The 26489-nt window shown below is 38.1% G+C and overlaps 1 protein-coding gene across 8 annotated transcripts in view; it reads right to left on the bottom strand.

The window, feature by feature from the left end:
* Positions 1-3867: 3867 nt before the first annotated feature.
* CNTNAP5 (contactin associated protein family member 5) overlaps positions 3868-26489 on the bottom strand; it is a 289841-nt gene continuing 267219 nt past the window's right edge. For 4 of the 8 annotated variants that reach the window (XM_080600797.1, XM_080600798.1, XM_080600795.1 and 1 more), the window contains 4 exons: positions 24418-24483; positions 17532-17750; positions 12594-12665; positions 3868-11682 (listed from right to left, as the gene is read on the bottom strand). In XM_080600797.1, coding sequence (XP_080456923.1) covers positions 11486-11682; positions 12594-12665; positions 17532-17750; positions 24418-24483 — 554 coding nt within the window. In that variant the 3' untranslated portion in view covers positions 3868-11485. The remainder of the gene's footprint in view (positions 11683-12593; positions 12666-17531; positions 17751-24417; positions 24484-26489) is intronic. The other 4 variants (XM_080600802.1, XM_080600800.1, XM_080600796.1 and 1 more) reach the window with 2 other exon arrangements.

The following is a 26489-nucleotide window of genomic DNA, read 5'->3' as shown; positions in this document are numbered from 1 at the left end:
GACTCCTGCCCTCACAGTTAGATGGAATCCCTCACCTTTCTGGCTACTGAGCTTCTTTAATTTGATGATGTCCTCTCTACGGATCACATTGTAAGGGCCCTGCACAGCAGTTTGCTCTGGAAAATAAAATAAAAATCTCTCCATCTTCACATCAGCTTGCAGGTTCTTAGGAGGGCAGGGTGAACTAGTGAAGGGAGATTTCTGCTCAGCCATATGGGCTTGAGGAGCTTCTCCCTTCTGGGCACCAGCAGTGGTGGTAGGAAACAGCTGGTGAGAGGCAGCTCCTCTCTGCTGCATAAGCAGAGGAATGGCCTGAAAGGCACAGCCTCATCCTTGATTATACCTGGTGTGTATGGGGAATTTTTATAGATCTATGTAAAACCTTACCTGTGGGACTTAATCGGTCTTGTGCATAAAGCTCAGGTAAATCCTATCTGTGGAAGACAGCACAGAGGTGTGGGTTCGGGTGTACCTTGGGGCAGAGCAGTCCCACATGCCTGCCTCTCAGTGTGACTGCTTCCCATGGCTTTCTGTGACTGAGGGAAATAAGTAGAGAAACTGTTCCTGGTTTTCTCACTCCTCTGCAAAATTCAGGTGAGGGATGACCCTAAAGAATAGTAGGTCCTAACCAAGACTGAGAGTGGATCCAAAATTAAAAATTTATATATAAAATAGTAAATTCCCTAACTGCCAGTAAGAAAAAAAAAAATCTTACTGTCAGTCCGTACCCAGCAGTTGGCTGGTCAGGGATGCTATGATATTTTAGGCATCAGCACCAAGGACCACCACCTAGCACTGATGTCCATAGGGAAGTAAAAAGTCCATATATATGTTTCACTTGTTTGTTACCACTCCTATTCCTACGCAAAGTCCAATATTCTGCTCAAGTGCTCCATCCTTCTTTCAGGAGAAATGCCTCACTTCAACTGAATAAACTTGCTACTAGACTGCTAGCTTAGGTTATTGAAGCTGAGCTATTTCATGCTGAATCCTTCATTTGTTGTATAGCAGCTTGTTGCCTGTCCTACACTGATCATCCATTTTAAATGCATGCTTTCCCAATCAGAACATGTTCATTTCCTGATCTGTCCTGTTTATTACACTTCATTTTACAGCAAGGCATGTAACAAAAACAATCAAACAACAAAAACAAAAAAACCCGCTTCCCTTCCACATTAAAGATTTTATTTTTTTTTTCTCTAAAGCTGTAGCTTAGCCATGGCAGAGCTGCAGCAGATGCATTTGGACACCTTCTCCTTATTAAGTGAAGGCTAAAGCAGAGATCTGCCACGCCTGTCAGTTCCTAACTTCCTACTGCCCAACATTTTGGAAAGTGAGATTGGACTGGAAACTGGTCTTTTGGACAACTAGCCACCCTTTTGTGCCTCCTAATGAGGCAGAGGCACTGTGGCCCATCACATGGTGTGATATTTTGTGCCACAGCAATACTTGCCATGTGTGAGCTGTTTGCAGTAAACTCTAAATCATGTTGTTGGTGCCCTACTGCTGGGGCATGTCTTGTGGCAAGGCACAGCCACCATCACTACAGGGCTCTGGTGATAGTTTTGTTAGGGAAGGCTGCAGGGAGCAGGGCTGAGTAAACAAAAAATTGGGGGAGGAAAAAAAAAATTAAAAAATCTACAGATTGGTCCTGACACCCCAGCAGGTAAAAGGGTTAAAACATGGTGTGCAAGAAAAGGTGTAAGGGAAGTGGGGTTGGAGTGTCTGAAAAAGAGGAAACCTGAAGAGTATGGGGAAGCTGGAGGGATGCCATAGCTGTTAAACAGAGGAAAAAAAAAAAAAGGCTGCTGCATGACAGGAAGGGAGCAAGATGTTCTGTCCCTTCCCTTGGGCATTGGACAAGATGTAATGGGCTTAAATTGAGGCAAAGGCTATTTAATTTAGACATCGAGAAAGAAAGAGCAATGAGCTTAAGCCAGGAAGAGTTAAATACAGACATCACCAGCATGGGAGGCTGGAGGAACAACGTGGCCTTGTATAGTTGCTTTTTGTGAGTTCTTGCTAGACTAACAGGTATAGAAAAATAAGCACTGACTGCAGCAGCCTAATACTCATGCTGTGGGGAAAAAGCAAACAAATACCACAGCTAACTATAGAAGGGCTCTCCTACATTTCTTTCACAGCAGAGTTCACTTAATGGTAGTTGCCTATATATATTTGCCAATGGGCACTTGGATGAAGCAATAAAACTTTAACATAACCCACTTGCTACTCATGTGGCTGCTGCAGGAGAGGTGAATTTTTCATTCTGCCTGATAGAAAAGGACAGCAGGTGCTGAGGGTGAGGCAGATTTGATGAAAACTGTATTTGCCACCCACCGTGATATCTTGTCTCTTCTTCCAGACATGGCTAACTATCCATAAACTGCAATTAATGATGTTTTATCAGCCCATCAACTACATACATGTATTTCCATTACACTTGTGGAATTATTTAATGCAACCTTTTGAATAAAGGCTCCAACTTACCACATGAGGAATCAGGAAGAAGAAGAGTTGCAAAATAAAGAGAAGAAAAAAAGTAAAAAAAAAAAAAAAAAAGTGGGTGGGTGGGTGGGAGGGCTAAAGAAGCCACCTAGGGAGTTAAAAACAAACAAAAAAACTTTCTCCCTCTCTACTCAGAAAAAGAGAAAACAGACCACAGTGACGTTTTCAGACTGTAAACTATGCAAAATTAATTTCCAAGTGTTCTTACAACTTCCATTTCTTACAAATAAAATTGTAAGGGTTGGCATGGCCTTGCAGGGTTTCATAAGGTTACTACTGTAACTCCCAGTGTATTATCCATGAAGAAAGAAGGCTGGGAGATTTGTATGGGTATTGCTCTTACTTGCTCATCTTTTTCTCTGAGAAGGAACCTGGTGTGGGGTTCATTTCAACTTAAAGTTTCTGCTAAGTCAAGTGCTCTCTAACGCCTTTCTCCTGCACCCACCAGGAACAAGGGGTTGCCAGGAGAGTGCTGCTGGGTAGGATGGCAGTTGCGTCTGCATTTTGTGTGGCTGGCTGTAGACTGGGACACCTGTAGTAGGTTGGAGCATCCTGTGAGACGAGCACTCAGGCAGCGTTAGCTGCAACGGAACCCCAGTGTAGGTGCCACCAAGCTACCCAGCCAGACAGCAAACCTGTGTGCAGGACCACGAACAGTCGTTAATCCCATCTTCTGGAAGGTATTCCATCCACAACTGAAGGGGAAAAAAACAAAAAACAAACAAAAAAAAAAAACACAGAGAAGTTCCTAAGATAACAAAACCCACAGCTCATCTGCTAATACATAAATATTTAATGGTAAAATATCTGAGATTGAGCCAGCCCCAGTTTATCATGCTGGGGATGCTTGTGATGGCAGCAGTGTGTGAGTGAGAATCGCTGCGACAGGCAGAAGTGTGATCCTTGCAGGAGTGGATATGTGGATGCAGCAGGACACGCGTGGCAGGCTGCGAAGAGTGTACGTGCATGTGCACGTGTACCTGGAAGGCTGTAGAGCCATGCCCACACATGCTTTCTAACCCAAATTAAAGCACACCTCCAGACATGACTTTTAACCCCTTAGACATCTGCGCTCTTGTGCACTCCAGGGTAAGTGTTGCAAACCAGCATTAATGAGTTATGTCAGGGACGTGGGTGATGAATAGATGTCTTCGGACAACAACTTTTAGCAATAGCTGAAATCAATAAATCCAGGTTGTGGACTCTTCAGCTTTTATTAATATCCAGTGAGATCTGTTGGCTTAAAGTTAACACGTAAAAGCCTGAAAAGTAATTTTCCCGTATTCACCTCTTTTTTAATGTCCATCCCATTCTAAAATAAAAACACAGCAGGAGACATTTGTCTTCCACACAAAATCATACAAAAAGTCTCTTTTTATTAAATATACATTATTTACAGTTTAAGTCTTTCTTCTGTACAACAGTAACCATAGAAAACAAAAAAAGCTAAGGCTAAATTTTTTCAATCCCCGAACAGTGTATTAAGACGTTACATTGTCTACAAAACTGACGTGGACTGAGGCAACGTCCTGTGGAATTCTCTTTAGAAAACCAGGGGAATCATCTAAATCTCCATTTTACTTTTTACTGTAACTGAGAGACTCTTGCATTACCCTTGGACAGAGCATTAAAAGAAAAAAAAAATCTTTGCTACTGAAATGAGCAATGTTCTGAGAGATTTACTTAATATAATTTAAGTAGAACAAAGTAAAATGAATGATGCAGGGTTCCTCTCTAATTATTATAAGCATTTAATCTCAGCTAGATTTCAGCCTGTGATGCTTTTTTTTTTTTTCCCTTTTTAGGGTGCATTTATTTTTCGAGTAGGATACAGCTCACCACAGTCCACCAAGAGGTGTATTCCATTAAAAATGCATAAAATCCTCTTAAAATCAATGCGTTGGCTCCCAAGTTGGTTGATAACAGCCCATCCTTCCCCCTACTCACATTTCCAGAAACTTCTGAAGGTGACTTAAGCCATGACATGGGCTTAAGTGGAGCTGAAGTTCATTGCCTTATCCTGAGTTTTATCCACAGTTCTGCTAGAAGACACACATAATTGCAGTGAATGCAACTCTTGTTGACAGCAGTAGGGGATGATGAATATAAGGTCCTGACTTGAATTCACATATGTCAGGCTCAGTTTGCAAGAGGTCATCACTGCCCTTGCCTTGGGCAATCTAAGGCTAAATTCGTCTGTGAAGTATCTAGATTGACCTCAACAGGATTACCACCAGGTTTGAAGCTGGCTGTGTTTCTTTCACAAAGTGGGTTTCAAAGGTAATGTGTAATGATGTTTAGCTTCTTCCTATCATTTACATACAATGGTCTATGTCAAATATTTCATTTGCAAAACTCACAGAGGTTTATACGGCTAGATATCTGAAATATATATTTTTATATATATATATATACACCTCCTTGCTCTTCTAACCTCTGTCTGAAAGTTCATGGAGTGGGCTTAGGTATCCAAATACTCCTCTGTGTTGTGAGGGGCTGCAGCCAACTGTGTCTAAGCTTTAACTCAGAAGTGATCAGCTTTCCTTCTTAATAGGTGTGCTTAGCATTGGCAGCAATGACAAATCATGTCAGAAAATGGTTTGCCTAAATGATGCAAGAAGAAATTCTAATGGGCTGTGGCATGCAAAATAATAAATAATTTCCCATGCAGAAATTGTATCAGATGGACTTTCGTTAGGGTTGTGGGAATGAGATCCACAAAAAGAGGAATGACTGGCATATCAAGAAGCAAATAGTGTTGGGATGTAAAAAGCAATCAGTAATTTTACAAGAAAGCTGCCACAAGCATCCAAAGTGAGAGAGGGACAGGGAAGAGGAGAGCCTCTAAGCAAACACCATTCTTTGGATCACCTGTTGTACCCATTAAATGATCGTTTGAGGAAGAGCATCAGTGATTTAACTGGGGAGATTCAGATTAATACGATTTAGAGGTGGTTTGAAATTCTCTCCCATGATTGAAGCACATCTCTGATACTTTGTAGATCATCAGGACAATTCAGGTTACGTTTTGGCCAGATAATTGGTAACCCATTTTATGGCACAAATATATTGTGGAAAAGGCTCTGAAACCCTCATATCCACCCAAGGATTACCATGCATGGGTTCCAATAGCTTTACCTTTCTGAGAGCATTCCTCTCATGCACTGCCTCGCTGTGTAATTTGGCAAGGTAATGTCCCCATTCCCCCTTACAGGTCACCATCCCAAGACGACTACATCTCCATGGTGGAGAGCAGTCTCACAGCTGAACACCCAGATGACATTTTGACATTCATGTCATTTCTTCATATTTCTGGCTTCTGCGACCGCCAGGACTAAAATCATAACCTTAGCATAATAACGCAAGTTCTTCTATCTCCTACCACCAATTTGATAGCCCCATATGTTAAAGAAAAAAAAGAGAGAAACAGAAAAGAAATCAGAGGTCAACTAGATATGGAGTGAGTGTCAATACAAATTGTTGCCTTAATCCTTCCTTAGCTCGGCTTGTAGACTCAGTACATTACAAACAACAAACAACGAGCTTACAAATTACAATAGTTCACCAGAAAGTGTGCTTTTTTTCCAGTTCTTGTTTTTGTCAGAGTAACTTAGTGCAAAAGATCACAAAAATAAGGACCAATACACAGAAATATCCAAAAAATCCAATATCCTATAGGCATGGCTCAAAGTAAACAATCAAAGGAAAAAAAAAAAAAACAAACAAAAAAAAACACAAAACGAAACAAAAAAAAAAATTCAGTCCTAAAAGAAGAGTGTGTTTAGAAGTTTCATATACGGAAGGAGCACAGAGAAGGGGGCAACCCACATCAAAAGGGGATGTGGAGAACTTTTCATTGCAAAAGGGAGCACAGCAAAGTTCAGATCCGAAAGAAACAAAATATTCTTTGAAGCTGTGTGGCTGCAACAGTAACTTGTCAAGAAAACCCCAAAGGACATGGTGCAACTCTAACTGTAGTCAACCAAGAGGCCTCCCACCAACCTCAAAAGACTGGATAAAGCCATATTTTGGCAGGGATGTAACTGTATTGCTTGGCTTGTTTGATAAGTAAGCACTGCAAAACTGCATGAAAGCTTTAAAATAGCACTTGTCTCAGAGAGCCTGACAAGGTCTCAGCTTCTGCTCAACTCTTTTACAAAGTGTTGCTTTTGGAAAAATAAATAATAATAATATAATGACCTTTTGTGTCTGTGAGAATCTGGCAGTGCAAAACAATACTTGAAACTCATCTTCTTCAGTGCAGGCTTAGTGTAGGTGAAAACAAGAAACAACATCATGAGACGGTGGAGTACAAAGGAGTCAAATCCTGCCTCCTCTTAGACTCTGCTAACCCAGGGTAAAGGATGAACTTCAAAAAGTTGGCTTACACTGATGGAATGGAAGGTTGATTTTGTTCTGAAGATGTGATTTTTCAAGGATTCACCTCATTTAGAAGTTAGGGCTTCTGGATAGGCACTTAATGTAATTTGAAAAACCAACAGGTATCAGTAAATATCTGCTTGGGTCTAGCAGATACAAGACATGACAGGCAGGAGAATTGCCTCCTTACTGGAGCTGCAAAGGAAATCCAGTGTATTTCAAATGGCACCAGACCCATGGGTAGAAAGGCAACTAGGGGGTCTAGGTTAGCTTTAGATTACAAAATCTGTGTAGATCTGTCTACATGTATGCTTTTTGTCAAAGCTCCCACACTAGGTTAAAGAATGGATCCTGTATTTTGAATAGATCGGAGATCTATTCTCTCCAAAATCCACAGATTACTGACTGGATGGTCACTGACTCAAAAGGGTGCTTTGATGTGATTTTCAGCTGTAAGTAGACATGCATTTCTTAAGCAGAGATGACTAGTGTAATTCTAGTTGCTAGGATGTTCCTTCCTCAATTCCAACTGGCACCTCTGAAAGTAATATATCTTGTAAGCCCTGTGCAGATGTGTCTACTGGAGTTGCAAGCACAGTGTGAGATTCCTCTATGTAGACAAACATTGCTATAAGCAGCTAGTCTATTGCCTGGAGCTCTATAATCAATAGAGAGAAAGATGCACCTCTTGAGAGTGATTCATTTCATCTTAAAGGACGTCTGAGACGTTTGCCTTGTCCTCACAGACCAAAGGACAGGACTGAATGACAAGTGTGAAACAGGTAGCTTGTAAAACCAAATGAAAAACAAAACAAAATGAAAGGACTCAAAAAAAAATATCTTCAAGTGCTTTGTGGTCTAGGACTCAATCTTATGCTTAGCAAAATCAATAGTGGACTTCATTATGAGAAGATTCATATCCCCTCACCCTAGTGAAACCATACGATGTATTGATTGTTCCTCACCCAATATGTGAAATGTGATCAGCTAAATACTAATATAGACAAACACCTCATTAAAATACAGGTTTGGCCTACACTGTAAAAACTTAGGGACTACTAAATAGGATTGGTTCAGTCTGGCTAGATCAGATTAAAATAAAGCAGAGAAAATGCACCTCATGTTTGAATTTTGGCCATCAGTTTTAACTGAAACATCAGGGAAAACTTGTGATTGAAGATATCTTAGCACAGCTCTAAGTTGCTTTTTTTCACAGCTACTTTCACCCAAATGAGAATCCTGGTTTAGCCAATGAGGGTTAAAAACCTGTCCTTTGTTTGCCTTTGTTTTTCATTGTAGACATACTTTAAGAGCCATACTGTGACAAGAAAAAAACGGTATTTAAAACATCTCAGAGCAAAACAGATGCAGAACTTCAAATGAAATTAATTTCAAACAAGTGCTCATCCTGTTTAGTCACTTTAGCATTGATACACATCCTCAGGAGACTAAATTCCTTCGAAAGCCAACACTTCACTGAGGTGGCAGCCTATATGTCTCAAGAGCTAGTATTAGGGTTTACTTTATATAGTAGGTTTGAGATACTTCTTAATTAGAAAAATATTAATGTCCTGATTTAGAAGACAGTATTTTAAATGGTGAGCCCCTACAAATGTGTTCTTTTGTTCAGCCCTGTATCATATAGATATTCACATTCATTGCATCCGTAGGTATAGATGCATGTGTTTTTTTATACCTATGCATGCACTTATGTATGTGCAGCTCTTTTTCTTTTTTTTTTTTTTTTTTTTACAGGAACATACCAACACAGCTAAATTTAAGTTCTGATTTTTTTTTTTTCCCATCCTGGATTATAATTAATGAAGGTAAGGAAAAATAAAGAAACCGCTTACATTGTTTTGCCAGGTCTGTGATTGCACATGACATGCTACCTGTTCCAGGACTGAGCCACCATGCTGTATCTGAAATGATTGCAGCAAGGCTGCATTTGGTGATGGGAATCCACATTTGGTGATAGGAACTTGGTCCTCCATAAGAAAGTTCACCATTTTGCAGAATCAGGTTCTGAGATGGCTGAAAGTGATTTAGTCACTTGACAAATGAGAGGACTATGCTTCATTGCTTAGTCTCCCTTCTCCAGCTACTGCATTGTTTGAGCTGCTTTGCACTTTATATCTGCACTTCGTAGTACTGTTATTACTACAAGCTAGCATGCAGCAAAGCAGATGAATGATTTGTGTCTATTAGTTTGGCCAGAGAAAAATACACCTGTTGGCTTTCCCCTTCTTCCTATTCCATTCTTAATAAAGCCAACTAGGTGCATTAGGTCTTCAGAGATTTCTTATGCAGAGGTCATTTCAAATAAGATGACCCAAACATGGGCACAGGGGCTCACGGGCTTGCTTATTCCTCCCTTCTGTTGATGAAAAACAAAGCAGCTTTATCTGGTAAAAGAAAGGAAGGAAGAAGAAAGAAGTGCTTTGCCAGGATTTCACAGTGGAAAATAAAGCAACATAAAGGGAACGCAGCCAATGAGTCCATCATTAGACATCAGACCATACAGAAATACACTCAAATAATCATACATTATAAAAACATCCAGAATGAGACAAAAAGGTTGCTGTCAATCATGGTCGAGGAAGAATGGCGTCAATACTAATTTCAACATAGCTGGCTTTGTGAAATTGCTTCGTTAGACTTCTGGTTATGGGGCAGGTCTCATATATTCCTCTTCATGTAAGAACTATACCAACCCAAGATTACTTCCTCTTCGCTGTAGTCTACTTCTCATAAGTCTTCAAAAAGAAGCAACACATAATAACCACTTTCAACCTGTCATTTACTAATTCCTTTTTATTTGACCCCTCCATCCACTAAAAATAACCTGCTACATAACTCTGTGATCAGTGTATTGCCTGGAGGGGAAGAAAAAAAAGTTGCACATGTAATCTCATCAATAATTTGCTGGTCATTACAGCAAAGCAATGATTCTTTGATTTTAATCTATGTGAAAAGGATCAGTATGTGGACAACCTGGGATGACTCTAGAATGATGTAGGGGACAAGAAAAAAAGAGCTTCAGGTGCACAATAATTCTCCTGAATGTATTATCATCCAAAGAATACTGCAATAAGTAGGAAAAAGCAGTCATGTGAAGGGAGTATGTTACACAGACACAAGCAGGGTATAAAAACCCCACTTAGGTGGGACTTCTCAATTTCTTAGCCTTACAGTTACTGTGACTGAAAAGAAAATTTTTCAGGCTTGTATTGAAATCCATGCAGCACAAGTAAAATGGGCAGGATTTGAGTCTTCAGTATTGTTTTCAATCAGGAAAGGACAGAAGACTTGAATTAATCTTCACCACCATTTCTCTTAAGTACAGTATTTGTTTTTTTTTTTTTTTTTTTTTTCACAGCATTCCATGTTGTTCTTCCTTGTACACAGGTTTCACTAAATATTAACTTTTTTTGACATGACATTAGACCTCTCTCTATTTAGCCTTGGAGAAGATATTCCAATTTCTACAAACAAGAAATACCACTCAATCTTTCATGCAGTTTTGGTTGTGTGTTTTTCTGAGAAGTTGGATTTTTATTATTTATTTATTTATTTTATAACTGGCAGAAGGTGGATCTCATGTTTAAGATTGAACTTTTTTTTCTTATGTATTTTTTTCTTTGCCAAAGCGGCAACAGTGTTTAACCTCAGTGCATGATAATCCTCCATATGGCATGAACATATGCTGCATTTCTAACATTTCAGACAAATATAGTGCACCTAAGTCCTAGCAGCTTCCTAAAACACCCTTGGAGATTCAAGCTACTAATTTCCATGCTTCATCTAGAGTTATGCTAGAGTATGTTGGGTCTATAAAGCCAACCTTATGAGATGGAGATGAAAGAGGCATATGGGAATGACATTTATTGTTGATATATATATATTGTTGGAAAAGTATTGGTTAGCCTAAAAGTTACAGTAAAAGGACAGGAGGCTGGGGGAAGGAGCCTAACGAGAAAGACAGTCTTATTTTTCATTACCTCACACCAGCTTCTCAACTGGTATAAATTAATGTAACACCACTGAAATCAATAGATATATATATCAATTCATATCATTTGAGAATTTGGCTGGTTCTTTGTGATTGTTTTAAATGAACCTGTAAAATAAGTCTGGTGTTTTGGTCTCATTCTTTCCCTCTATCCTGTCCCAGTATCTGCAGAGCTACGTACTCAGCTACTTTACCTCTACTTTACATAGTCCAGCTCTAGTGTAAAAGTGATTAATTAAATGGTTTCAGAGAAAAAATAGAAGTAAAAGTAGGGCCTTTGAAACATCCAGGAACTCAAAGAAGAAACCAGGTGCGCATGTGGATCTTATTCTGTGTATTGTGGGATAACACGTCTCTTGAGCTGCAGAAGTAAACTGACTGCCAGGTTCTTGTGCAGAGAGTGAGGCACTGTGATTGTTGTTAGTGTTTCCTGTGCAGGGTGGTCTTTCCCAAATGAAAAAAAAAAAAAATAGCAAAAAATGAATGTTAAAAAGAAAAGAAAAAAGAGAGAGAAAAGGAAGGAAAGGAAAGAAAGGGAAGGAGGTTGGTTAGGGGAGTAAGAGTAAGAAGAAATTGCATTGTCCATCAAATGAAATATTCCCGTTTGCACTCGCTCACTGTGTTCTGCAAGTCAATGTCAGCTTTAAAAGAGCTCTCAAGATTTTCTGGGTGTTCCTTCTCCTTTGTCTGGCTACTTCGATGTGCCTGTTTGTGCTGATAGAGGAATCTGCTCATGATGGCGATGATGCAAAAGATGATGAATATCACAACCGCTATTACACCTGAAGAGGGGTAAAAAAGGAAGGATATAAAGGGTAAAATACAAAACCAAAAGACTCAATTATGTCAAAAATACATCACCATTGCAAATCAGCTAGTGGATGTGATATAGCAGCTCTTCTCAGTCTGTACAGTCATCTGTCTCTATCACACCCTCTCCGATAGTCTTTATTGCTATTTTGTCACTTTAGGTGAGACTTAAAGCAGCAAGCATTGATGTAATTGACCTTTCAATTTGAGTCAAATTCTGCCTTCACTGGTAGTAAAGTTGGTTCAGTGTGTTTGTTTATAAAAAAAAAAAAAAAAAGAAAAAAAATCTGTCTGCTCAAACAAATTCCTGCTCTGTCGTATTTTCTTCTGTGTTATCTCTGAAACCTTGCATGAGCCTTGTACACTTAGGTTTATAGTTTCTAGATATTATCAAAGACAGCTCCCCACTGGGTGTCCTATAAAATAAACAGAGATAAATTGCCTTCCAGGTTGTTAAAGGAAAATGAAAATCCTGCATGAAGCTATAAAGACAACTTTCCCCAGTATATAAATGCTTCCATATGACCTAGCAAGTTCCACAACATCAACTTGCAAATCGAGAGCTCAAGAAGTAGAGAATGTGTGAATACTCTGTTGAGGCTCTCATCAGAGTGGTGTGTAAGGCAATTACCAGCTACCTTGGTTGGTACCCTATACCATGTATACCAATACCAAGCCCAACACTATGGCCTTAGTTCTTAATACAGGTACCGATCTAGGTAACTTGATATAGATGTGTGCTAATAAATTGAGGAAATGCTAGACTTGCATCAGATCACAAAAAACAGCTGAATTGGATTTTATGGGGCCCAAATTTAAAGTTACCTAGATGCTTGCCATGACAGAATTATATTTCAATTTTAATTTTTAAAAATGAAGTTACCTCCAATCACAGCAGAATCACTTCTGACCGCATTGGTGAGAGGCTCCCTTTCATCTGTCTTCCCAAAAGGATCTGCAGTTGGTTAAACAAAACAAGACTTATTTTCTGTATCAACTACATTAATTTTCACTGTGGCTTAGACAGAAGTGTCCTTTTACCCTCATGAATTGTAACATGTTTTCAAAAGATGTGATTTGGGGGACTGAAGAATCAAACCAGAAAGCTCTCTGAAAAATAAAGTGAGCTTGCAGGACAATTTTCTCCTATGTGTCCAAGAGCAAAGTCTGTTAAGGATGTATTTAAAAGGAAACAGAAAGACTCACAACTACTCTAACATCTGAAAGTGTTTTCTCAGTTTATCCATAGAGGAATCACAGAGAGACATTTGAACTAGCCTTTTGTATTTTTTTTTTCTTAGTACCTAAGAAACAATATCAGAAAGAAGCAAAAGGAAAACTAGACAGGTACAGACCTGACCTACATTTGTAGGTGAAGATATACAAGTCAAATTCAATCCCATAAAGAGAAGCAGTCTCTGCTTGGAACAATATCTTGGAAGGGATGTTTTCCTCTCCATTGCAGAAATGCAGTGGTCAAATTGAATTCAAAACAGACAGGGGTCATAAATGAATTCCTATATTAAAAACTCCTAGATGTTGAAGCTTTCTTCTAACCTTGCTATAAATGACTGCTGTCAAAAACAGTGGGCCAAAATGTCTACATGCTGGGAGTTTCAAATTCAGATTCAAAACTGAGAGGTCAAGCCCTCGCTGAAGTCAGTGGAGTTATGGCACTGTACCTACTTTTGTCCTTTTTGTACTTTTGTACATTTTCTTTCACCTCTTTTTTTTTTTTTTCCTTTTTCTTTTTTTCTTTCATCTCACCCTCTCCTTTAAAGAGCCTATTTGTATTTCTTTCCTTTGCACACCTCCAGGCTACCATTCAGTGCATGTACTCTGGAGTTAGGGATGACTGCCTCTGCTATGTATTGTATTGCTTTGCCAAACTGATCTTTCCAATACAAATGTAAGCCTGATTGAGAAACTCAGAGTATCGCAAGGTTTATTGCAACTGAACATTGCCTTAGTACTTGACAAAGTCACATTTAGGTACTCCATCATCCAATAAGATATTTTTTAAATAAACACACAACTATTTTATATTTGCGTATCAGGAGGTGCTGAGTTTGTAAAGATGGTGGCTTTGGTTTGTTTAAGATCATAATGAGAGTACTTTTTCCCTTATTCTCCTCCAAGATTCATATGAGCCCCAAAGACATGCAGAAGGCATCAGTTTCAAAGAGGCTACTGTGAGATTTAGAGGTGGAAGGATTTCTCATCAAACAAATTCATTCTAAACAGTCAGGGTTCACTCTATCTGCAGTTCATTTTCTGAGCTACAGGCACAAAAAGGACTTTGGGGGTCAACTGAATATCTCCAGTACGACACTAGTACACCCATAATCACCATGAATGTAATTGCTAATTTTGACAGATTTGGACACTCAAGTTGAGACCTATTTACAATAGGTCCCTTGTTTGGATATTGGGTGCTTATAGTGATGTTGCCAAGCAACAAATAGTCATGGTAATGCTTCATCTTATTTACTATATTCGTGGGACTGGAACAGGGATAAAAATTGTTCTTTTACACATAAGTGCAGATAAAGTATATTTTCTGTCCAAGTCCTCAGATGTCTCTAGTGAAATTAATGACAGTAAAAATACACACCTGTTGAATTATCAGTCCTACTGTAACTGAAGAAATATCTCTAACTGGTATTTGGTGCGTGGTATTAGTCAAGTAGCGCCATGAAAGACTATTAACTGTGTATGGAAAAGTGAAATTAAATATCTACCTTAAAAATATATCAGATGTAATTCATGCCAAAAAGGTACGTAAGTTCTGATTCTACATGTTATCAAAGCTCCATTGTTTTTTGGTGACTGTTACCAGAATTTAAGCACTGAGAAGAAACCAAAACAAATGTTGCAAATCATTTTCAGAATGGGGGCCAACAGGCATAGGTCTTAAGAATTATGTTTTGACTGAGAAATAAAATCAAGATACAAGGAGATAAGTGTTTTTTACAGGGGAGCAGATGGCATGTAACAGCTGAACCATTCCCAGTGGGAACACAATAAACTGTGAAGCCGAGGAAAAGCAACACTTTGTCTCATAAGAGAATTTTTCGGGACAGCCTCCTCCTTTTAGATATAACTGATGACATTAATGTGAGTCATAGAGTCACAGTATTGATGAAGTTGGAAGACCCCTCTGGAATTCATCTAGTTCAAACCCCTGCTCAGAACTGGATCTATTACAACAGTTTCCCATGGCTGTATCCATTTGGGTTTTGAAAACACCCAAGGACAGAGACTCCACAACCTCTCTGGACCTATTATCATTGCTAAATTTTCCTGCCCATCAGGATGAACCATTCTTGATCTTGGAGAAGGTGATCCTTGTAAATCAAACAGCTGTCCTGGACCCCTCTTCTCAGCAGCCCAGTATCTCATGAGATTCTTCCAAGTAGGTCCCTCTCCTGAATTTTGGGATTGAAGTCATAACTACTTTTTTTTTTTTTCTCCTTACTTTAATCCCATAGCTACTACAGCCAAGGCTGCCTATGGCTCATCTACTGCTCCTTTTCATGAGGAAATATCAGGTTCAGCAGAACAAGCAAAATGAGACAGGGACTTGTACCATCTAGGTTGCCTTTCAGAAGCAAAAATATTTCTGTCTTCGGTATTTTTACATTAACTGTATGAAGACCTGGGCTGACAAACAGTTCAGAATTCCACCATTCTCACAGCTGCATCTGCTGTGGCATTTACAGTATTTTAACACACTAAAACAAATAGTACAGTAAGAGTCCAACATCTTTATGCCATCAGTGTAGAGCTCAGAATGCCAATATCTCTACATGTATCTCAGCAAGGAATAAGGTGATTTGCACATCTTTGTTAAATATCAAAATCACAATGTCAGGTTTCGTTTTGTGTTTCATAATCAAAAAGTGTGTGTATGGATAACTGAGCCACAAGTGACTACATTTTATTAATTATCTGTTAGTTATGGGACTTTCTTGAAGACAACAAATATTCTTGTTTGAAGGAAAGAGCTTCAATTGTTTTCAGCTTTTAAGTATAGAAAGTTTTTTTTTTTTTTCCACACACTTACATTGAGATTTCCTAAAGGTCATTTTTGGTGCATCTGTACACTAGAAAACTGACACAGACATGTAGAGTCAACTTTGAGTTCTATTTTTCTTCTCAGACATACAATAATGAGAAATCAGGAAGTAATGAACTGAGATACAAGTGGCTGAAAGTTAATCCTTAACTATCTTCTTTTTATTAAAATGTATCCTTTCCATGCATAAATGTAATTCTCAAGTACATCTGTACAAAGTATAATTTGCTACAGATTGTTGTGTTTTTTTTTTTTTTTTTTTTTTACAAGAATCTACCACCCAGTGCTCTTACTATAGCACATAAAGTCTTCAGAACTAACTTGTTCTAAAGATCTTATTCAGGCTTTAATCAAGACCAATGTCAATAGTGAGGCAGTACTGTCATTTAATTTATCATTTTGAGAAGAAAATGTATTTTAAAGCACAGAGAGGGTAAGATATGTTTGGGCTTTTATAATAATTCTACATTTCTGATGTGACAGTACTTAACCTTGACATTAAAGTGCAGCTGATTATAAGATTTAAATATATAAGTGCAAAGATGCTAAATTCTGCTCTGTGTTCTGTCCTGCAGTTCTGAGTCTCAGGTTTTACCGATTTCTAAACTCCAGAAATACTAGATCATCAGGAGGACTGATCACAGGGCAAGGAGTTAATATTCTCAATATTATCACACATACGGTATTTACATTTTTTGTGTGCTTCAGAGCAGATACCTTAGACAACTCTGGGTGGAGAAAATAAAGTTGGGGGCAGGGGGGAGAGAAGCGCACACATACACACACTGCCAGCCGCTCTCCACAGAGTAATCAGCAGCTTTTTTCCCTATGCAGAATGCTAATTGCAACATTTTTTTTTTCCATTTACTATCTTAGGCAGAAGCTGCAGGAAATGGAGATTTGATGCAAGTACAAATGTCAAAGGAATCACATTATGATATATAACAGAGTTTTATTAGTTATTAGAAGAGAAAGTGGCTTCAGAGGTCAAGGGGCAAAAAACAGCTCTTAATTTATACCCCTTTCTGGTCATTAGGAATTCTGCTACATGCAGTGGTGACTAAAGCAGCAACTTGATTGCCCCTGTTTAGTGGTGACAATGCTCCCAGCTGCTCTGAGACTCCTTCTCTGCATACAAATTCACATATGCAAAATTCTTAAGATTCCCAGAGGGCAGTTTCAGGATTGAAAGACATGAACGAACTGTTGGAATCATCTTACTGGTACTGCTCAAGTACTGCTCCTTCCCTTCAGCCTGAGAGAATAAATTACAAGCATTCAATGGAAGTGATGCGTATGTGTCAAGGGGTTTGTACAAAGAGGTTTTGCTCCTTTCTGCTAGGGTGGGAACAGATTTGACTAGTTTGTCTTATGATTCTTACTGCTGATCACAACTGGGATATGAAATCTGTGTAACACTTATGTTTTCCTTTGAGATCTGCAGCACTGGAGCTATCTAGAGTGGACGGGAATGTCAAATCAGACACTCAATACTTCAGGTGCTGTTTCCACTATGGTGGTGAGAATTTTTTATTTGTTATAGGTAGGTTTTAGTACAATGCCTTTTAAAGTGGCATTGGCTAATCCTAAGGCCCATCCTTAACACTCCTAATTCTGAGAGAAAAGGCAACTTCACAGTTCCAATGTTTATAACACTCTCGCAATTGCATTACAGCAAAAATGAAGGAAACCTCACACCCCGATATTCTTTAATTTTCCCATTCCCCTCTTGGCAGGTCATACCTGATGAGGAATATATCGTGGTTGCTGTGTTCACATCAGCTTCCATCAGGGATGCACAGCTGGATTCAGTCAAGGAGCCCTTGACAGTCACAGGAGCAATGCTGGGATGGCGTAAGGCAGCTTTCAGGGGAGCAATGTGGTTATACCGAACAGAGGACAGGCAGCCAGTGAATCCATAGGCATTTGCCTTTGAGACTTCAGGGTCCAGTGAAAAACCATCTGCAGCACAACAGAAAAACAGTCTCGGGATTGTCTGTTTTAGGAAGACACATTAAAAAATTAATCCTTTTATTGTCTTACCTACTGTTTTACTTCTCTTCGTTCAATTTCAATTGTTCAGGTTCTCTTTAAGCAGCCCACAAGTCCTCCCTGACATGACCCACAACATTACCATCCCCAGTGTTTTCTCTACAGTGCTACTTACCTACTTACTATCAAGTTGGCTTGGACAAAAAAAAAAAAGACTGCATTGTGTTCCTTTCTTTATCCATTTTTCCTATTGTCTTGACAATACCTAACACATTTATAGGTGCTAATCAGCACAGCAATAATTATAAACAGTAAAAATAACAACACTGACTATCACAGGATCTTGGGGGTGATCCTCTTCAACTTTTTTGCATCTGTTAATAACACCATGTTCACAGATGTGTCTTTGAGGCATTCTACTTCCTCCACTCTTTTCACAAAGGATCCTGCTCTCCATTGTCTATTATGTAATGCTTCATGTGGTCCAGTATTGATAGGTTCCTAGTAAAGGCTTCCACTCTTCTTCAGGCATCTATTTTTTAACTTTTCCAATCCATGTAATTATGTTGCTAGCACTTCTTATTTTTATAATAGAGTTCCTAGGAATCCTCCTAATTATGAGCTAGGCTGTCACTCTGCCAGCCCTATTCGACTCATAAAATAAAATTCAAAACTATAACTCATTTAATTTAAGTCAAAACCAGTATTCCCATGCTCTTTTCCAGCCAGAAGATGAGACTGTGCAATTAATGTATGTGTCTGCCTGTGTTCATTTCACAAAGAGAAAGCAAATTCAAAGGCATGTGTTTTTTATTTAGTTCTAAATGTTTTAATATCAAAGGTTGTTTTGAAAACTCAATGAAGGACGGTGAAGCCATCTTCCCTTTCCTCCAAGCTCTCATTTATTTACTTTCCAGAAATTGAAATTCATACTGCTCAGGGGTCTGTAGCATGATGTGCTTTGGTATCAAGGTCAATCAAAAAAAACAAGACAAAAACCACAAATGCACATTAAAAAAGTATCAATAGTTATTCAAAGTCTTCAAATTTACTTGCTAATGAAAAAAAAAAATCTAGCATTCAAAACTTTGGAAATAGTTCCAATGACATTAGAAAATAAGGATTCTCAGCTTTTACAGTTTATTTTCATAGCTTCAAAGAGCAAGATGATAAAATTTAAAATAGATTCCAATTTTCCTACCATCATTCAAATACAATGATTTACAAGCTCTCAGCCAAAAGAATTTAGGAAAAAAGTAGAACTTCTCTTACATCTTTGTAACTGACTTTTCTTTTCAGAAAGACATATACATCTTTTATGTATAATAAAATACCAAGACTTCTCAAAACGAGCACAAATCACAGGTTAATTTTGGCACTAAGGATCTGAGTCCATAATGTCAGGCAGTCAGAGGGAATAAGCCAAGAAAGATTTACTAATTATGTTTGAAGGTTTTCACAGAAATACAATTTGGAAGAGTTTGGCCATTCTTTCCCAGGGGTATTATAGGAGACCCCTCAGTCTACTGACCTATCACTGCCAGAGCTGTCATGGGGAAAACTTCTGGGCTGTGGGCAACTGCCAGAAGGAGACACAGGAAGGGAAACAGTGAGACTTTACCAATGGAAAAATTGCAGCCTTACAGAGGTTCACATTTGCTCTTCTCAAAGTATGTAGGAAGCATTGCATTCAGGTTTTTAATGAGATTTTGGCAGAGGTATTATAAAACAGACAAAGAATCATTCCCAAGTTTCTGCAAGAAGGCTTATATAAAACTAAAAAGGCTGATTTACTGTATTTGTCTTCTTTGTTGAATTTACATAAACCTTTGTAAACATTTGTACTCTCAGCCTTTCCTGTTTTCTTAGCTCTGACACAAAAGGTGGTTTTGTTGTTATCTTTTAGGCATCGAGCAATCTAAATTGTTCTGTTCTGCCCCAATGTGCAAAAGGTAAAACCTAAGAAATAATGAATTCTTTTTTCATGGTATGGTAGCTTGAAAAGTCTAAGATAGAGTGCTGTTGAAGGCTTTCTTTAAAAGTCAAATTAAGGGCAAATTCCCATAGTCTTTTGACAAAGTCAGCTTTGCATTAATGAGAACTAGATTTGTTGAAAAGCTTTGAAATTTGAAAAAATAAAAAAGTAATAACTAAAAATAAAAATAAAGTCAAAAAACAAACTGAAAACAACCCCAGAGTCCTCTGATAAAAACTCCACCTGCACAGATACAGGCTGACTTCTTTTTTATAAGGCTTTCAGTGCATGATTAAGTCTTTCAGAAAGTTGGACTTTCACTGAACTCAACAAGAGGCCTGCGCATCTTGGACGTGAATGACTTGTGATGCCCTATGAATCTCTGTGTGGATAATGTAAAGCTGTGTTTATAATATGATTACCTGTGGGAAAGGCTTATTAAAGGTTGAAGGCCATTCTGTCACTTGAAGTCTTGAAGAAGAAACTGTGATTTAAAATCACAATAAAATGTTTTTCCAAAAGATATTTTCACTACATGATGCAGTGCTCAGTAAAAGAAATAGCTCCATGAAGCTCCAAGGTCTGTGTTGAACTAAGGTCATGTGAAATGTCAGTGGCCTTCCTGTGACCTCATAGTGCTGTAAATCTTTCCATGCATTAGACTGGCTTGGAAAACTATACTGAATTGCTGCTGATAGTTCGATTTGATCTTATGACATTTTAGCATAGTGTTTCTGTTTGTGGTACAGGAGACTGAGTAGAGACTGAGTTACTTTGAATTATCTCTGTATGGGGGGGTGCTCACTGTGAGAAGGCATTTTTTTTTTTTGGCTTTTGAGTAATTTAACTGTTCATTACCTAGAATTTAGGTTTATTTTTCCATAAATTTATTTTTAGGAAAAATTTATTTTTTAATAAATTTAATAAATGTATTTTTTAGGATTTTTTTTTTTAGGAAAAAAAAAAGCTTTCTCTGTTGAGTTGTGCATCAGTTGGTCTAACTTTTTGTGGGGTCCTCTAGCTGCTCACTGGAAGCTGTCTGCAATGTCACAGATCAATAAAATTTGCATCAGTTTTACTCTCCTGTTTTCTAGTTTAACGTGTTTGCAGTAGCTTTCCTTGACAAAGAGAATTAGGTAAAACATGCAGTTGTATTTGCAATACTATAGTTATTATATCCACATAATTTCTCTGCTGATTCATTTCTGTTCTCCAAAACAGACATTGTATTGTACAGCTGGTTTTTGTGCACCTCTGGCATTTGTAACACACTTGTTTTAAAATGTTAAATAAAGCAATCTTAAATCTTAATATCTCAGTAATGGGGAATTAATTTTCATCATAAATAGAATAATAGAATTCTCCTGCAAATCTCTAGGACCATGCATGAGGTTGCTCAGCAATGAATCAGCAAATTAAGACAAAATAAAGGATAGCTAACATGACAGCAAACTGGAATCAGAGAAACCAAAAGTGTTATCTGTGTGCGGAAAGAGGGGCTCAAAAGACCTTTCTGAAAATAACACTGTAGAAAATGGGACCATAAGCATTACCTGGTATACTTATCCAGTTTTCTTTCTAAACATTAATTTCATATCATTCAAAATTAAATCAGAGATGAACGTTTACTTGTGTGCTCACTAACATCCAGAAAGGCCCATCACAGATTGCCTTATTAGAAACTTCTTAACATCAGTGAGGATATAAAATGTTTTAAATATCTGCACCCTAACTAGCTCATTAATCTAAACATACTACTTAGATAGTTTTCACTTAGGTGGAGGTGCAAAGGATAATTTACTCTATATACTGAAGCACTGGTAGTCCTTTTTTTCCAGTCGGAGAAATAGAAAGATGCTTTTTGTGGAAGTTATACTATATACTTCACCTCAGTTTACCAAGGTGCTGAACATCATTGGCAAGATTACTACTTGGACCTTGTCACTAGATTTGTTTCTGTGAGCCATAAGTAAAAGGCTCTTGTAATCTCCATATTGCTCCTGTCTCATATAAGTTTAGTCAACAACCAAGTACCATGTAGTTACCTAGAAATATACACTACCCTGTCCTTCAACAACCTCAGTAAACATTGCTGATACTAATTATTAATTTAGAAAGGGAAGAAAGCATATCTTGGTTTAGACTGGAACCTGCAAAAAGGCATCCATGGAGAAATTTCATTTCTTGGTATGAGTCTGCCACAAAAGTGGTGGTGTTAACAACACAGAAACTTTTTCTAGTCAGAAATATTGAGTTCAGCCACTTTGGCTCTTCCTTAGGAAAAGGATGAGATTAAACAGGAGACAGGGCTCCAAGCATTCAGCATACCTCCAAAACACTTCTGAAACAGAAAACAACAGCAAGAGCAAAGCAAAGGGACTTTTTCTTTCAAGTTTTCCCAGGAATCAGCAGAACACTCCAGGCTTTACTTACTGGCAACTGAACATTTCATGTAAAGTGAAAGATTTGAGAATTTTTGTTTCATTAGGCTTAGCAGAGATAATTTCAGACATGCATTTAGTATGTTTTCTAAACGACAGGTTGTCATTGAAAATGAAGTGCTGCTTTGAATGGCAATGTGAAATTTATTACATCAAAATTTTTGACATTTGAATCTTAAACTGTCATAACACAGTCAGCCCTATGTGATTTTGCATGGGCTCAAAACATTATCCATAAAAAGGAGAAAATATGCAAGAAATAGAGAGATTGTGCAAAAGAACACATGATTTTCTCATGAGTAGACAGTTAAAATCAATTCAAGCAGCAAAAAAACAAATTAAAAATAAAATTTCTAGACAGAAGTAAATAATCTTGGACAAATTTAGGCAATATTATCATTGGGGGAAAAAAAAGAGATTTAAGTGTGGTGCTAGGATTTTAAAGTAAATGATACTGCTGGAGAAAAAGTCTGAATGTATTTCATCTCTTTTTAATAGAAACATGATGGCATTGTTGGCTCAAACCTTGGATTGCTTCAAGCACTTATGATAGCCAAGCTTTTTTATTTTAACTAGTGCTATCTTGGTCCCAAATGTCTCTCCTAAGTAGCTATTCTCATTTTCCCAAATACTTTACTAGGCTACTACGGGGAAAAACAATTTTAGACTTAAAACACACCCAAGACATCTTTTTCCAGGATAGGTTCCTACTAAGAAATAGGCATTTAGGGTGGGAAGAATCTGCAGTAAAGGACAGAGCTTTGCAGTGACAAGACAAATCCAGACTATAACTCTTGCTGTATTGTAAAAATGGTAGAGTACAATATAGTCAGCTAGTGACTTTAAATTTCTCAAGAAATTTGTGAGCTTGAGAGCTTAAAAAAGGGAATGACTTTCCACAAAGGGCTAAGAAAAAAAAAAAAAGAAAAAAAAGACTACAACTTATGTTCTTTCCATCAAAACCCCCCAAAAGGAGATGCTTCTTCAGGGTTAAATTTTGCATCTTGGGCTTGATGCCAACTTACCCACTGTGATTTAATTATCCCATTATCATCTCCTGTACTATGACACCACTCCTAGATTAATTGTACTGTGATCTCTTCTGTGTATGGATTCCATTTTCTTCTTGTGAACTTTTAGTAAGAAAATGTATTATACAAATAATAAAAATTGTACTGCTCCTACACAATGATTTTAATAAAATTACTTTTCAGATAAGCTGAATGATTCAGTGTAAAGACTCCTACAACTTAAGTGTGTTTCAGTTCAAGCTTTTAGAGATAAAAGGTATCATGATCATGTGCTAGGCTACACAGTTCTTTACATCACTAGTGTGGGATGTTCTGCTAATTCATTATTTTGAGGACACAAATAAATTAGACAGGTCAACATGAATAGGTGCTAAGGAAATCTTTGCAACCTTTTTCTTCAGAATACTCCTAAATTCCTTTCAAATCTCCTTTCTATTTCCTTTACTCTTGTAATCACTACACTACTAGTGTATTAACTTGCTCAGAAGCAAATATGCAAAGAATTAGATTCATTACCCTGCAATTAGATTCATTTCTCAGCATCACTGATTGTTTTTCCAGGTATTGTAATGGCAAAAGATTTAAATATGGTGAAGCACAATGAGAAATTTTCAAAGTGGGGAAAAAAAAAAAACCAAACAGAAAAAAAACCTAAAAGCTGCTGCAGATATGGTCACATCTTAGGTACTTCTGAGCTGATATAACTAGTTCAGAATAGAAATAAAGAACTCCAACACTGAACTAGAGCCACTTTCAGATCCTTTCATTCACTCTTCTTTCTTTCAACACCATACACATTATGGGGTAGAAAGGAACTGTTATTCAGACACTTATGAATCATACAGTGAACCCCAAAACAAATAGATGATATTTTCCATTGGGATAACAGCTTTTTTATTCTAGACAAGACCTAAGCATATGTAAATGTGTATCTGAGATCAGAGAATTACAGAATAATCTAAATTGAAAGACACCTCTAAAGGTCACGCAGTTCACTCCCTTGTTTAAAGCAGAACTGGCCTCACAGTAAGGTCAGATTGTCAATAGAATAGTGCTCACGTGGTTAAGTTCAGCAGTATGATCTCTGTAAGGAGCACTTAAAGTAAATGCACTGGGACTCTGGCTAAGATTTCACTAAGGCTTTGCAAATAAACTGTACAACCCACTTGGGGTCTGAATCCAGTACTCACTAAAGTCCAGGAAACGAGTCCCATTGATAGTGATGAGCTTTGGATAGGTCCTTTCGCGTCTTAGCTCTATATGTGTGAAGAAAAATGACAATGAACTATGGGATAATAATATTTCTCTATCACCGTTGGATACTGTGAGGATGAATTCAACAAACGTCTGTTGGCTACTTGAATGCTGCTTTTTTTTTACTCCCTTGTCTTCAAAGCCACACTTATATTTAGATTGATATTTCTAAGGCAGCTATATGGCCCCATTACTGTGGATCTGAACAGCTCACAGCCTTTAATGCTTTTATCCTCCTAGCGCCCCTCTGATGCAGGGATGTTCTATTATCCATGCTTTACTGATAAAGAACAGAGATACTAAAGCTCAGATTGGTTCCAGTGGGAATAAAATGCCTACTTACCTTTATATCTGTACATAAATGGCTTGCCCAAGGTCATTCAAACAGTCTGTGGCAGAGTGAGTGTCCCTATATTTGAATTCCAGGTGAACCCCTCTGCCTTAAATGGAAGGCTTTTTCCTGGAATTCAGAGACGGGTGTAGGGCAGCCATTCAAACTGTAATTTGTAAGTAAGTAGCTTTTGACTAAAGAAAGTCAAAAGGGGCTGGGGGCAGTGAGAGACTTAAAAACTGGTCATTGAATAAAACTGTACTTTTCAAGAGTTCCAACTATGCTAGCATGGTTATCATAAGAAAATCTAGTAAGGAAGAGGTTTTAGTCTTGTGAGATGTCTTGCTGGAAGCCCTCTTAGAGATTTCTCAGCCAGAGAAAAATGAATGGTAGAGTCAAGAAAGAAGATGATATAATCATGTGGTTAAGCAACCGTAATAAACTATTAGAGCAGGCAAATGATTGCTTGCAGTGGTATTCAGGTTAGAAGAGACAGAATTTCAGGAGAGTATAGTACAGATGTGTAGGGTACAGTTTTTCTATATGGTTCTATTTCAGTGGTCACTTAAATGGTACCTAAATCCCAGTGACGTTCAAAACAAACACTGCCGAAAGTCTAGATCTACTACTAAGCATCACATGCCTCCAGAAGTTTATGCTTTTACTGAGGGGAAAGGGATGATGAACAAGGAAGAAGCTGGAGCATATTGGTTTAGGTTAACAGTATTCACCTTTTGGTAAGCCATCATTATAACTAGCTATGGTTAATATTTTACCCATAAAGTATTAGAAATTATGAATGGACACATTTATGTAAGTTCTACATTAAAGTCTAGTTCCTCATTTGATACTACAAGGCAAGCACTCTTGATTTTGTAGCAGTCGGGCTTTTTTATTTTTTTTATTGTCAGTATTGGACAGGTTACAACTTCAGTAAATTTGGAGAAGATACAAAACAGGGTTGATAGACCAGATGATCTCTCCAGCATTCAGAGGGACCTTGACAAACTGGAGAAATAGGAAAAAAGTAATCTTATGAAGTTCAACAAAGAAAATTCAAGGGTCTACACTTGGATTAAGAATAACCCCATTCACCAGCACTGACTGGGGGCCCAATCAGTTGGAAAGCAGCTTTGCAGAGAAAAGACCGGTGGGTCCTGGCAGACAACAAGCTGACCATGAGCCAGCAGTATGCCATTCAGCAATGGTGGCCAATGTTATCCTGGCATCCAGGACTGCCTTGGGAAGAGCAATGTCAGCAGACAGAAGATGGTGATCCTTCCCCTGTACTCTCTATGGGTGTTGCATAACTGGAGTGCTGGGTTTGGTTCTGGGCTCCCCAGTAGAAAGCAGACAAGGATTTACTGTAGTAAGTCCACAGAGGGCTGCAAAGATGATTAAGGGACTGGAGTATCCTTTGTAAGAGAAAAGGCTGAGAGAGCTGGGTCTGCTCAGCCTGAAGAAGAGTCAGGGGAATCTGTGACCTGCAATGTGAGGTCATAAGGACTGTCCTCAAAAGAGCTACAAATGTGGAATAAAACTTGGCAAATGAATCCCTAACACAGAAGAATAGTCTGAGGAAATTCATTTAATATATGAAGAAGAAACCAGAATTAGAATTAGGCTGGAATTAAAGTGACTTGCTGGGATGAATTGTGAGATTCCTGGTACAGCAAT

Source organism: Anser brachyrhynchus (genome assembly GCF_964034855.1).
Source record: "Anser brachyrhynchus genome assembly, chromosome: 7".
In the NCBI taxonomy this organism is placed as follows: domain Eukaryota; kingdom Metazoa; phylum Chordata; class Aves; order Anseriformes; family Anatidae; genus Anser; species Anser brachyrhynchus.
Note: the sequence above shows the minus strand (reverse complement) of the source record. Positions and strands in the feature narration are given on the sequence as shown.